This window comes from Ailuropoda melanoleuca, chromosome 3 (genome assembly GCF_002007445.2).
Source record: "Ailuropoda melanoleuca isolate Jingjing chromosome 3, ASM200744v2, whole genome shotgun sequence".
Classification (NCBI taxonomy): domain Eukaryota; kingdom Metazoa; phylum Chordata; class Mammalia; order Carnivora; family Ursidae; genus Ailuropoda; species Ailuropoda melanoleuca.
In genome coordinates this window covers 3161375-3176255 of record NC_048220.1, presented here as the reverse complement: position 1 = coordinate 3176255, position 14881 = coordinate 3161375, and the positions used below count along the sequence as shown (strand labels likewise).

Here is a 14881-nt window from a genome sequence, read left to right as displayed (position 1 = left end):
CCACTTTTAAATTGAATTATTTGTCTTTTCTTACTGAATTGTATCAGTTCTTTATATATTCTGGATACAAATGTCTTAATAAATTTATGATTTTCAAGTATTTTCTCCTGTTCTGTGGGATGTCTTTTCACTTTGTTGGGGCACAAAAGGTTTTAATTTGGTGAAGTACAGTTTAACATATTTTTTTGTTGCTTGTGCTATAAATATATCATCTCTAGCAAACCATTGCATAATCTCGGGTCATGAAGATTAATGCCTCTGTTTTCTTCCAAGAGTTTTTGAGTTAATTTTTGTATATGGTGTGAGGTAAGAGTTTAACTTTATTCTTTTGCATGTGGATGTGTAGTTGTCTTTGGGTTTATTTCTTAAGATTTTTTTTTCTGTCCCCAACTCATACTTGTTTTGGGGACTCCAATTACAAATATATTAGGCTGTTTTAAGTTGTCCAAGAATTCATGGATGTGAATTTTTTCAGTATTTTTCTCTCTCTGTTTCATTTTGGGTAATTTTATTGCTGTACCTTCATTTTAGACATGGTGTTCAACTTTAGAAGTTAAGTTTGGGTGTCTATGCTATCTTGTATCTCTGTTTATGTCTGTGCTTATCATGTATTTTCTGGTTTCTGACCATATAGAATACAGTTACAGTAGCTTCTAATAACTGTCTACTGATTATATCATTATCTCTTCTGGACTGGTTTTGATTGTTTGTTTTCTCTCTGTTATTTTCCTCCGTTGCATGCCTGGTAATTTTTTATTGGGTGCCAGGTATTGTGAATTTTGCCTTGTTGGGTGATGCATATTTTTGTATTCCTATAACCTGAATTGAGCTTTGTTTGGGGATACAATTAGAAACAGTTTAATTCTTTCGAGGCTTGCTCTTTAACTTTCTTAGGTGAGACCAGAGTGGTCTTGAGTCTAGGGCTCATTTTCTAAGTCCGGGACCTCTTGAGTTGTGAGATCTTTTCCTCTGGTAGTTGGGAACACGAACTAGCCTTAGCTCTGTGTAAATCTGGGGGTTGTTGTTTCTACTCCTTTTGGGTGTTCCTCTGGCTCAGGCAATTTCTCACATTTTTATACTGATCAATACTCAGCTGAAAACTTGGGGGGACCTTTTCCCATCTCCAGACTTCTTTGCTCATCTCTCTCCTCTCTGGTACTCTGCCTTTGTAAATTCTAGTCATCTTGGCTTCCCTGTCTCCAGAACTTGGGGGAGATCACTGCTGCCTGTGGGATTCCCTGCCTGTGCTGCTGTCCACAATCTGAGACAATTGTAGGACCTGCCTTGTTTGTGACCTTCAGGGGTCACTCCTCTGCACTAGTTGATGTCTGATTTCTGAAATTTGTTGATTCATGTATATTGTCTGGTATGGTAGTTGTTCAGGTAGGATAGTAAATTTGGTCCCTGTTACTCCATCTTGATTAGAAGTCTCAAGATTGCTTTTTCAGCCAATAGAAAATCAGTTCTCAAAGACTAGTGTATTTCCATTACATCTGTTTGTTTCATTCTTTCTCAGACTAGATCCTGGACCATTAAAGAGATTGAGGGAAAGTTCTTAGTTTGTAGATGGATTGTAGAAATGGTTGTCATCTTATTAAGATGTATCAAAGTACTGATTTAATGTTGCATTGAAAGAAATTATTCTTTCTTAGTTACTGAATCCTGTGTTACTGTTTGATTATATATTTATGACTTCATAGCTTTAACATTTCTGGGCAAGTATTTTTACTTGTGATTATTCAGTACAGCTTTTTTTTTTTTTTAAAGTTACATGATTCTTGATGCAATTACCCCTTGGGTACACTGGTCTTAAAACTTTGCTGAGAATGTATTATTTACCTTTTGTTTTCAGGCAGAATTCTTGTTTCCTAGAGTGTAGATAGGAACAGCTTCTGAGATACTGGATTTGATTTTTTTGGCATAATTCTAAATTAATCCTGGTAAATACTGGATTTATCTTCAGTGGAAGTTATTTGTACCTTTTCTTTCGTGTCACAGCTTATGGCAGCTTTAAAAGATAAAGTCTTAACTGTTGTGCTCTTAAAAATGATGATGCAGTCTAAATGTTGAGTTCTTTTTTAGTTTGCTAAGGAGAATTTATAACCTAATCGTAGCAGTGCATTGTCCTAGAATAGGTAAGCTTTCTCCTGTTAAACCCTTCCTCACAATTTTTTTTGTATGATAAATTATTACTCATTGAAACATGTAAATGTTACTTAATCCAGGGACCAGATTGTAGAGAACACTATATAATCCTTTCCCCATTTTTTTTTTCTCTTACAGGAAAAGTAAGAAGCTTAAGCTCCTCTTTGTGGTCACTAACTCACTTGACAGCTTTGCATCTGAGTGACAATTCCCTGTCCCGCATTCCTTCAGACATTGCCAAGCTTCACAATCTGGTGTATCTGGACCTGTCCTCCAATAAAATCCGGAGTTTACCGGCAGAACTCGGAAACATGGTATCACTCAGGTGTGCAGATTTGACTTCCTTTATGACTTTGTACCCCCTAAAAACAAAATAGAGCATTTATTTTGCCGGGAAACAGCACTACCAATTAAATGGTATTTAAACAAAAGCAAACCTTACTATATCCTTTATGTAAAGTTTTCTGGGACAATTGAATGCCAACTAATAAATAAATCCAGTAATTAATTGCCTAAAATTTGTTTTATTGCTATATTTTGTGTAATATACTTTATTCTTAAACAAGATTTTTGTACAAAGTGGAGGTCAACAAATAGAAGGCAATTATGTATCACACGTACACACTCACCTGTGACAGGTGGTTGTGGTGCTTTTCCCTCTTAAATTCTGGTCTGGGGTACCATACCGTGGCTAACACAGGGTCCTAAAGACCACTGCTAATGAGTGAAACCTTTTTGGCCATCCCGGGGCTTGTATGCGTGATAGTAATGAAGCCTGGACTTGAAAGCAGCTAGAATTAGTCATCGGATTTGGGGGACTATGGTATGGAATAAAGGAGGTAGATAGGCCATGGAGTCACACAGTTCAATTTGGAATCCTGACTTTGCCATTTACAAGTTGTGTGATTTTGGGCACACTCCTTAACCTTGATGAAAGTTTTGTCCTGTGTAGAGTTGTTGTATAATATTTACCCAGCCGGGGCTGAGATTAGATGTATCTGAAATAATGAGTAAGAAACTACTCGCACCTTGCCTGACACATATTGTATGTATTTAATAAATGGTAATTGCTATTTATTTTATTATCTCCGTTTTGTAACGTAGATGGAACCTACCCAAGTTGAATGTAAAGCTCATTTCGAGTTATTATGTTAATCCTGTTGGAAAAGTTTGCCCCATTTCATATTACCTGCCTTTTCTCTTATTCCACTGGCTTTTTTGCTGCCTTCTACCATTTGCTGCATAATAAAAAGGAATAAGGACATTGTGAGAGTTTCTTTATTGCTCCTAGTCCAGCTTTTTGACATTGTTTTAGGCTTAATTACTGAATATATACTGTGACCATTTTTTTTTTAATCTCCTTAAAAGACTTCCTCTCCCATGTGATATATCTGTAAATAAATGAGAACGAATGATTTAGAACTAGTTGTTCCTGTTGGTTTATGGCCTCACCAACCTCTGGTTCACTAAGTAATAACCAAGGTTCATTTAAATTCTAAGAACTAGAGATTATATAAGTAGTACTTATTCACATTTAAAAATTGATAAATAAAACTTACTGGAGAAAATTTTAAATGTCTCAACGTTGGGTCTTTTTTTTCCCTACTGAAGATTCCTTTGATAGTTATATTATAGTTATCTGTACCAAAAAATCATTAAAATAATCAGTAGTTAATATAGCTGCCATTATTTCTAAAGTGAAACTTTAATTTGGAGAAATATTAACGGTAAACTTAATTTTTCAGCTGTCATAAGCTATTTTCAGTTGGTGCTACACGATCATTATAATTCTCCTTTAACAATTCACGTTAGTTTGTTTTATCATTTCCACTTTCTTAAAACTGTGTGGTAGACTCCACGTGTGCTGGGTCAGTGCTGCTCTCGGGGTGGTGTGTGGACTGTGCTGGTTTGCAGACTGTGTCGTCAGCCTGCAATGACATACACAGCGTGCGAGAGTAGTTTTATATCTGTTGAATTTAATGCTCTTTAAAAGTTAGGGCTTGTTTTTTGTTGGTCTTATTTTTTTCCTCATCTCATTTTTCTAATCATTCCTTTTTTCCTTGTGTTTTGAAAATGTATTGGTCTGTGGCAGTTTGAGGTTATTTTGTTGTGTTTTGTTTTTTACCATCGATTGTTTGAGAAATACTGTACTAGACATTGGAATATACTATAACATTTTGCCATTCTTTCAAGATTATATTCTTAGAAACTATATTGCTGATTTTAGCTATGAGTTAAAAAGTAATATATCTTCTGACATGGAATTTTTACATCCACAGGGAACTCCATTTAAATAACAACCTGTTACGAGTTCTACCTTTTGAGCTGGGAAAACTGTTTCAATTGCAGACGTTGGGCCTGAAAGGTATGACTTCCCATATTTGTGTTTCTTGTGGTTTGTACGTATGTCTTTGAGTCTAGAGAAGCCGTAAGAGGGAATCCTTTTGCCAGGGATTTGCAGGCTTACTCTTCCCCAAACTTCATCAGTTTCTTAGATACATCCCAGTGGTTTTCTGTCTTGTCCACCTGTAGACTATTAATCTTTGTATTCTTTTTTACTCCTAGCTCAGCTTTGCTTATTCTATCCTTTGTTTCGATCAGTTTTATGTTGTGATGATGCATTCCTGAGGTCATACTTTATTTATTTCATCATACAGTAAACAGCTTTTCTCCCCTTGTATTCAAACCTCAAAAAGTGGAGACTCACAAAGTGCAGAAATCAATGAGTAAAAATTTTTTGATCCATTTGGATCTGCTAATAACAATCAGGTTTTGATCATTTTTTAAAACTTGGTTCATGAGGACTTCATTACTCTTAGAATTTGAGGGCATAATTGATCCAGTGAGAACTATTGGGAAATATGTTTTTTAAATCAGCAAGATTAAAAGTCATATTTTAATAATATGTCAATACCTAGAATTTTTTTCATCACATTGGTTCTTTGCCAATCTTGTATCCATCTTACTCTATAATCGAGTCCTAAAAAAAAAGTCACATAATGAAGTCTTCAAGAATTGTACTCTTATTTCTTAAGAGTACGTATGTGGTAAAATGAGGTTTTATTCCTGTAAATCCATTTCATATCATAAAGGTAACAGTAATTTCACAAAAACAAATGAAATGTAAAAATATAAATAATACATTTACAAATATATGTAAACCATATTCAACAAACGTCAGCTTTATAAATGGTTCTTTGGAAAGTGTTTTCCGTGTGGGCTGGACTTGGCTGAGGCTTCTTAAAATAGAGGTCAGGGAAATGTGAGCTGTAGATCTGTTCTGTCTCCTTATGGTGAGACTGCGTTCTTGTTTTAACTTTGAAAAACAAAAATGTAAAATATAGCAATGTGTAATCTGTATACTGAGCGTAAGAATTAACAATATTTCGTCTCTTTTATGTCCGTTTCCTAATGCAAAAGAAGCAAGACATTACATAGTGTGAAAACCCTCTTTGTTCTTCTTCAGGTCCCTTTCTCATCCCAGAGGCAGTTACTATTTTTATGTCCTTTTAGTAGTTTCAGGTTTTGTAATCTTGCAGTATTTATTTTACAAACCTTTGACTGTATTCATTTCTCTAAGGATTCACAAACTTTATTTGAAGAGAGGGTTATCGGTCACAGATTTTCACAGAGTTAATGTGTACGAAAGCCTTTGAAGTGTTGGGGAGAGGAGGGCCGTTTTTGTGGCACCTTAGTTTTTGAGGATCCCTTGCTCTTCCGCTTCAGAAAGATCCTCTAATGTTTGACATCTAGGTTTTATGTTTCTTTCTCGGGAGGATAGTTTCACTGATCGTCCCTTTTTTTGAACAAATCCTCTTATTCTCCTGAGTTTGCCCAGCTCACTTGTTAACTTCAGACAACCACTGGTACGTTTTCCTATTTCAGGAATATTGTGTAAGTACAATCATGCTGTATGTAACCTTCTGAGGTTGGTTTATTTCCACTCGGGTTAATTCTTTGGTGACCCACGCATGTTGTTGCGTGTTTGCTCCTTTATATTGATGAGCAGTGTTCCGCGGTACAGGTGCATTGCGGTTTGTTTAACCCGTCACCTGTTGAAGAACATCTGGCTGGTTTCCAGTATTTTTCTGTTACGGATGAAGCGGTATGAGCTGCGTACAGGTTATTACTTGAATGTAAGTTTTCATTTCTCTAGGGTAAATGCCCAGGAATGCAATCGGCTCAGTCATACGTTAGTGTCACGCTTAGTTTTCTAAGAATCGCCCAAACTGTCTTCCAGACTGGCTGTACTATCAGACATTTTCACCAGTGCTAAATGAGTGATCCACTTTGAATTCTCACCAGCTTGGTGTTGTCACTATTGTTACTTTAGCCTCTCTGACAGATGTGTAGTGATGTCTCATTGTGGTTAAATTTGCATTTCCCTTTAGCTGTAGCTATCGCACGTCTTTGCATGTGCTTGTTTGTCATCTGTATGTCATCATCTGTGCCATAGTCTTCATGTCTTTGCCGTGTTCTATCCAATTGGACTGTATTTTACTGTTGTGTTTTGGAGTCTGTTATATATTCTGGGTGCTAGGCCTTCGTCAAAGATGTGATTTGCAAATATTGTTTTCCCAGTACGTAGTCTTCTCATCACTTAACACACCCAGTTCCAGTGCTGGGGGGGCTTTCCCCCACACTAGCAAGCCATTCTAGGGCACCAGCTAGATGTCCTATAATTCAACTAAATTCTAACACTACCTCCCCAAAGATAGCATCCAATTCCACGGGTAAAGCGTCTGTGCTTCTGACCAAGGTTCCCACAACCCCTTCTTGGGTTCGATTAATTTGTTAGAGCGGCTCACAGTAATCAGAAAGCCAGTTTACTCAGGAGATTCCCAGTTTATTATAAAGGACAGAACTCAGGAACAGCCAGATGGAGGAGATGTGTGAGACAGGGTATGGGAAAGGGGCGTGGAGCCTCCGTGCTCTCTCCAGGAGCACCGCTCTCCCTGAGTCTCCATGTGTTCACCAGCCTGGAGGCTCTTTGAACCCCATGCTTTTTTGTTTTTACAGAGGCTTCATAACATAGGCATGATTAAATCATTGGCCCTGATGATTGAGCCAACTTCCGGCCCCCTTATCCTCTGGAATGGGACTGTGAAAATTCTCTCTCTAGTCACATGGTTGATTCCTCTGTCAACCAGTCTCCAGTCCTTAGGTGGGGTGGTTGTGTTAAGGAAGTAACACAACAGGAGACACCTCTTCAACTTCTTCACTTAGGAGATTTTAAGGGTTTTAGGAGCTTTAGGAGAGTGGATGAAGACCAGATACATATTTCTTAATATAAATCACAATATCACACAGGATTTTGTATGTAGCAAAAGTTTTTAGTTCTGATGAAGTTTATCATTTTTTCCTTTAATGGATCTTTTTAGTGTCAAGTCTGAGACTGCTTTGAATAGCTCTAGATCCCAGAGATTTTCTCCTGTGTTTTGTGCTAAAGGTTTCATGGTTTGGGGCACCTGGGTGGCCCAGTCAATTGAACGACCGACTCTTGATTTCAGCTCAGATCACGATCTCAGGGTCCTGAGATGGAGTCCCACATCAGGCTCTGTGCTCAGTGGGGAGTCTGCTTGAGATTCTCTCTCTCTCTCCCTCTGCCCCTCACCCCCACTCTCTCTAAAATAAATCTTTTTTTATAGAAAGTTTCATGGTTTTATGTTTTACATTTAAGTCTATGATCTGTTTGGAGTTAAAATTGAGCTAAAAGAAGCGAGGATTAGTTGAAGGGTCATGCTTTAGTGTATGAATGTCCAGTTGGTCTAGCACCATGTGTTGAAAAGTCTGTCCTTCATTGAATTGGCTTTATACCTTTTCCCAAGGTCAGTTGGACATACCTGTGCGGATCTGTTTCTGGATTCTCTCTTTTCCATTGATGTATGTGTCTATTCCTTTGCCAGTGATTACTTGAAAGTTGAAATAGGGTAATTAAGTCTTGAAATAGGATAGACTGATTCCTCTACGATAGTTAGTTGTCTTTTTCAAAACATTTTAAGCTGTTTTAGTTCCTTTGCCTTTCCATATACATTTAGAATAATCTTGTCTGTAGTTACAAGACATTGCTGGGATTTTGGTCGGAATTGTGTGAACCCTGGAGATGAAATTGGGGAGAAGTGAATCTTTTGATCCATGAATGTGCCATGTCTCCCTATATTTAGAGCTTTGATTTTTGTCGTCAGTATTTTGTAGTTTTTTTATAAGTCATGTAGATGTTTTGTTAGATTTATTTCTAAGTCTTTGTGGGTTTGTGGTTTTTTTTTTTGAGCAATTGTAACTGATACTGTATTAAATTTTGCTGTCCATGTGTACCTTCCTGGCATATAGAAATACAGTGGATTTTTTTTTCTTTGCCTCTTCCATCCATCCCGCCATTCCCCCCTTACCTTTGGCAACCACCTGTTTATTTTCTGTATATAAGAGTCTGTTTGGTTTTTGTTTGTTTGCCTGTTCATTTGTTTTGTTTTTTAGAATGTACAGATAAGTGAAATCCTGTAATATTTTTCTTTCTCTGTATGACTTATTTCACTTAGTACTAATATCCTGTAGGTCCATCCATGTTATAGCAAATGGCAAGATATCTCTCTCTCTCTCTCTCTCTCTTTTATGGCTGAGTAATAGTCCTTTGTATGTATATACCACATTTTTATCCATTCATCTATGGATGGCTACTTGGGGTGCTTCCATATCTTGGCTATTGTAAATAATGCTGCAGTAAACATAGGGGTGCATGTATCTTTTTGAATTGGATTTTTGTATTTTTATCTTGTATCTTCCATCCTGTTGAATTCACTTCTAGTTCTAGGAGTTGCGCCTTTGTGTGTGTGTGTGTGTGTGTACACTGTTTGGTAAATTTTTGGGGAATTTTCCATGTAGTAGAAAATTATGTCATCTGAAAATAAGGATGATCTTATTTCTGGCTTACCAATATGTCTGCCTTTTTTTCCTTTTCTTGCCTTACTGTGCTGACTAGAACTTCCAGCGCTGTGTTGAATAAGAGTCGTGAGAACAGACATCCCTCTTTTTCCTGATCTTTGAAAGTATTCTGTCTTCATTGTTAAGTATAATGTTAGCAGTAGGTAGGTATTTTGTAGATTGTCTTTTTCAATTTGAGGAAGTTTCCCTCTGTTCCTCTTTTTCTGGAGTTTTTAAATCATGAATGGGTTTTTAATTTTGTCAAATGCCTATTTTGCATCAATTGATATGATTTGTAATTTTGCTTCTTTGGCCTTATAATTGATTTTTCCATATTTAACCAGCCTTGTATTCCTAGAATAAATCCCACTTGGTCATGGTTCTTTTTATTTTTTGCTTACTTCTGTATGCTAATATTTTCTTAAGGATTTTTGACTTGATATTCATGAGGGGTATTTGTCTTTAGTTTTATTTGTGTGCTCACTGTCTGGTTTTGATATCTAGGTAATATGAGCTTTATAAAATGAATTTGAAAGTGTTCCCTCATCTTCTGTTTTCCGAGTCTGTAGAATTAGAGTTAATTCTTTAAGTGTTTAGTAGAATTTTCCAGCAAAACAGTTTGGGTCTGGAGATTTCTTTTCTGGCAGTTTTTAAGATTTTATTTATTTATTTATTTATTTATTTATTTATTTATTTATTTATATTTATTTATTTAACTTATTTATTTAGAGAGAGCATGCATGAGCAGGGGGAGGGGCACAGGAAGAGGGAAAGAGAGACTCTCAAGCAGACTCCATGCTGAGTACGGAGCCTGACGTACGTGGGGCTTGATCCCACAACCCTGAGATCATGACCTGAGCCGAAATCTAAGTCTGACACTTAACTGATTGAGCCACCCAGGTGACCCTCTTTTCTGGTAGTTTTAAAATTATGAATTCATTTTCTTTAATAGGTTAAGGCTATTTAAATTATGTACTGGGTGAGTTCAAACAGTTTGTGTTTTTCAGGGAAATGGCCCATTCATATATATTGTTAAATTTATGTATGTAGAGTCGTTCATAGTATTCCCTTATCCTTTTGATTTCTGAAGGGTTTGTAGTGATATCGCTGTTCACTTTTTATATTGGTAATTTTTGTCTTCATTTTCTTTGTCAGCCTTGGTAGAGGTTTACAGATTTTATTGATCTTTTTAAATAAAGAAACAGCATTTTAAAAAATTCCTTTTTTTCTGTTTTGGATTTCATTGATTCCTATTCTTTAGTATTTTTAATCTGTCATTTTGCTTTCAGTTTATTTTGTTCTTTCTAGGTTCTTAGGATCAGAGTTTAGATTATTGAATTGAGATTTTTCCTTTTCTAATGTATGCCTTAGGTGCTATAAATTTCTTCTTGGCTCTGCGTTAGCTGTGTCCAGCCACAAATTCTGATATGGTGTGTTTTCATTTTCACTAATGCGGTGCATTTTAAAATTTTCCTTAAAACTTCCTCTTTGATCCATGGATTATTTAGAGATTTCCAAGTGTTTCCAGATTTCCCTTTTGTCTTTTAGTACTGATTTTTAGTGTGATTCCCTTGTGGTTGAAGAATTCTGTATGATTTGAGTTCTTTGAGATTTGTTGAAGTTTGGCGGTTTATGGCCCAGGGTGTGGTCTATACTAGTTTATATCCCTTGGGCACGCACAAGAATATGTATTGTGCTGTTATTGGGTAGAATGTTCTATAAATCTCAACTGGATTCTATATATTAACCTAGTTAGTGTCTGTTAGATTGATGGTGTTTGGAGTTTTTTTGTCCGGTTCTGTCAGTTGCTGAGAGATGAGTGTTAAAGTCTCCCAGCATAATTGTATATTTTTCAGTTCTGTCATTTTGTGGATGCATGCTTAGAATTCCTATGTGTTCTCCTTTATATTATGTAATGTCACTTTCTGTCTCTTGTAAATTTATCTTCTCTGAGATCAACTTTATCTGATACTAGTCACTACTTCTTTCCTTTGATTAAGGTTTTCATGACATCTTTTTCCATCCTTTTCCTTTCAAACTGTTTATAGTGTTTCATTTGAAGTGAGTTTCTTGTGGAAAACATACAGAACTTATCAAGTCTGTTAGTGCTATCATTTTACCATTTTGAGTGAAATATAGAATCCCTAACTCTTTATGACTTCTTATTTGCTCCCTGTTTATAGTATCATTGTTTTAAATATTTTCTCTACATATATTTAGAACCAAACCAGTGTTACAAAAATATTTTAACGGCGGAACGTGAGTTAGAAAGCTTAAGTGAAGAAAAGCCTATTATATTTGCCCCCTTCTGAAGACCCTAGTCTTTGTTTCTAATGTTCCAAGTTTCCTTCTTTCATAATTTCCTTTGTATTTAGAGAACGTCTGTTCTGATTCTTCTAGGATAGATCTGCTGGCAGTAGATTCTCTTAGTTTTCTGTCCTCTGAGAATGTCTTTATTTCTCTTTCCTTCCTAAAGGCTGTTTTCATAGGTATTGGTTCTGGGTTGCCAATTCTTTTCTTTCAGCACTTAAAAATCTTGTGCCACTTCTCTTTGACCACCATGGCTTGTGATGAGAAGTCTGCTGTTATTCAGAATGTCTTCTCCCTAGAGGTACGTGTTTTTCTCTGGCTGCCTTCAAGATTTTTTCTTTGTCTTTAGTTTTCAGAAGTGTAATTATGGTGGTGGCTTGCTGTGGGTTCTAAGTGTGTCCTGTTTCAGTTTTATGAGATTCCTGAATCTGCAGGTTTGTTTTTCTCTTCAAATTTGAGTTTTCAGCCATTATTTCTTTGAGTACTGTTTCAGCTCAGTGCTTCTTGTTCTCTGCTTCCACAACTCTAAGGACATAAACTTTGGAATTTTGTTGTGGTCCCACAGGTCCCTGAGGCTCTGTTCATTTTTTTCAGTTTCCTTTCTGTTGTTCAGATTGCCTAATTCTTACTGCTTTGTCTTCAGTTCACTGATTCTTTCCTCTGTTTTGCTGTTGAACCCATCCACTGAACTTTTTATTTCATTTATTTTTTTTCAGTTTTAGTATTTCCATTTTCAAAAATGTGTTTTGTTCATTTGCCAAACTCTTTTTCTTTGCTGAGTCTTCCTGTTTTTTTCATTAATTCCAACATGTTTTTGCTATTTCTCATTTAAGCATTTTTTGTCATGCCTGCTGTATTTAGATCAGATCATTCTAATGTTTTTGTCATCTTGGTGTTGGAATCTTGTTTATCTTTCATTTAGTTTGAAATCTTCCTGGTTCTTGGTATGATGAGTGATTTTCACTTGAAACTGAACATATTCATATTACATTATGAAACTCTGAATCTTACTCAACCTTCTGTTTTTGCTGGCTTTCTCTAACATTGCTCTGGCAGAGAAAATGGGGGGGGGCAACATCTTTTGAAAATCTTTTTTCATTTGGCATGGTTAAGATCTTATAATCACTTGATAATGATTTGTAAATCATTTGTCTTCTTCAGTCTATAAAATTTATTAGTGGAGCTGTGGCATCAAGAATAATATACACACCTCTTCTGTGGGTAAGAACTTCACTGTTCAAAGCAGTTCATTGTACTGTTAATTTTCATAAGCACATAAGAAATCCTTCTGAGAGGATTTGAGACTCTTGTAGATACATGTAAATCATTGCACTTGCTTTCATTTTTTGGCTCTTAGGAAACAGTTATTGAATTTACAGATGGCTCACAGCCCTGGGGTTTTCCGCTTTCCTTAGTGACTTAGTCTTAAACCAAATCTGTCCCATTTGTTATTACTTTATTTAATAGAATTTTTAAAAATCTAAGTGCAGGTTATATTTGTCATTAGGATATCTTCTTATTAGCTTTGTTGCATTCTTAGATTTTGATTCTCTGATTCATTATAGTGGCTGTCCTCTTTCCCTGGTCTGACCCTCCTTCCCACTGTTCCCCTTCTAGTTTCACTTGGATTTGATTGTCATAAAAATGTTGTTGAGGCAGGGCCAGATACAGAGCACTATTAGATCTCTTCTAGATTGACATCAGTCCACAATAATCATTTTCTGGCTACTTCTGTAGAACATGGTATGAATCATTTTTATTCTTACCAAAAACTGGAACAATATTTTCTCTGGTTTGATATATTACTAGTAACTATATACATTGTTACAGATGATCTGGTAATTTTGGTATGTTTTTTTACTTTTGAAATACTTTGTTACCTTTCTTGGTTTCATTTTACCCATTTTAAAAATATTTCCAGGAAATCCACTTACCCAGGATATATTGAACCTATATCTGGAACCAGATGGAACAAGAAGGCTACTGAACTATTTGCTTGATAATTTGGCAGGTACTGCAAAAAGAAGTAAGTGGTCATTTGTTCAAACGACTTTTTTAGGAAGATGTGTAAGAATATTGCTTAGTTTTGTGTTTTATATTCAACTAGTTTCAACAGAACAGCCACCTCCAAGATCTTGGATTATGTTGCAAGAACCAGACAGAACAAGGCCAACTGGTTGGTAGACTTATATTTTTTAACTTATTTTTACTTGGTATTATAAATCTAACAGTGTTGTTGGCGTGGGTTAGATTATGGGCTGTGTTACAATTGAATGCTTAAGATTGATTTAGTTTGAGAGATAATAATAAAGACTTAATTGTTGCTTACCTGGCCTCCCTACTATCCCATAGGTATGCCGTAGAGCCATGCTGTTCAACCAGAGGCATTTTCGTCCCCCAAGGGACATTTAGCAATGTCTGGAGACATTTTTTGATTGTCACAACCGGGGGAAGTGCTACGGACAGCTCAGGGTTAGAGGTCAGAGGTGCTGCTAAGCATGCCGTATCACACAGCACAGCGCACTGTCCCAGCAAAGAATTGACCCACCCGTAATGTCAGTGGTGCCACTGTTGAGAAGCTCCGCTGTAAAGTACTGACCTAACTCATTTATTATAATAAATACACCTAAATCTTGGAATTGGAAGTTTCCAAACCCTAGTGTGTTCCAAATGTATTTGATACTACAGAATTGTAAGACAGCCAAAACACTTACTTGAGAGAGAAATTGAACTAATGGCCTCTGATTTCTTTTTAACTTAACTTGTATGAAAACAGTTTGGGAATTACATGATGTGTGTAACAGGATTTGGTCTATGAGACCTCTTTCCTTTCACATGAGTTAGTAATAGTTGCTCTATAGAGGGAAATTAGCCATGCCTATTAGGAAACCTGTGTAGCAGGTAACAATCAGCCATCTGCCCTTCCTTCCTTATTCAGCTTTATTTGTATCCATTATGTCTGGCATATAGTAGCTTTTCAGTGAGTATATATTGAGTGAAGAAAGTCAATCTTAACATTTAAGTGAAAACTATTGAAATTAATTATGTTTTTTTTTCTGCCACGTGTGTGAATAAGTAAAGTTATCTTTCCTACAGCCTTGTTTTCTGTCATGTGCTATAATGTTCTTTGTGATAAATATGCGACCCGGCAGTTATACGGCTACTGTCCGTCTTGGGCACTAAATTGGGACTACAGGAAAAAGGCCATTATTCAAGAAATTTTGAGCTGCAATGCTGATATCATAAGTCTTCAGGTAAGTCTTCAGAAGAGTGTGTGTGTAAATTGCACAAATGCCCCAATGTTGATAAGCAAGGGACAAACTGGAAACACATTACCCTGACACATTTGAAGTTCCAGCTCAGCAGTTCTTAAAATACTGGCTCTGTTTTTAGCGACTCCTGGGAGCATTCACTACCTGCTTTGTTTTTACTGTTTTTTAATAGGGTGACAATGTTACTGAAATTGCGGCATTGTCAAGGTATAGTTTTGCTTTACCATCAGACTTAA

General features: G+C 36.2%; 1 protein-coding gene across 2 annotated transcripts in view; it reads left to right on the top strand.

The window, feature by feature from the left end:
• The window catches only part of CNOT6 (CCR4-NOT transcription complex subunit 6), a 68993-nt gene that overhangs the window by 43291 nt on the left and 10821 nt on the right, over positions 1–14881 (top strand). Inside the window, exons 3-7 of one of the 2 annotated variants that reach the window (XM_034655824.1) lie at positions 2284–2470; positions 4425–4510; positions 13295–13384; positions 13481–13549; positions 14470–14627. In XM_034655824.1, the coding sequence (XP_034511715.1) occupies positions 2284–2470; positions 4425–4510; positions 13295–13384; positions 13481–13549; positions 14470–14627 (590 nt within the window). Of the gene's footprint in view, positions 1–2283; positions 2471–4424; positions 4511–13294; positions 13400–13480; positions 13550–14469; positions 14628–14881 lie in introns of both variants that reach the window. The other variant, XM_034655823.1, reaches the window with a different exon arrangement.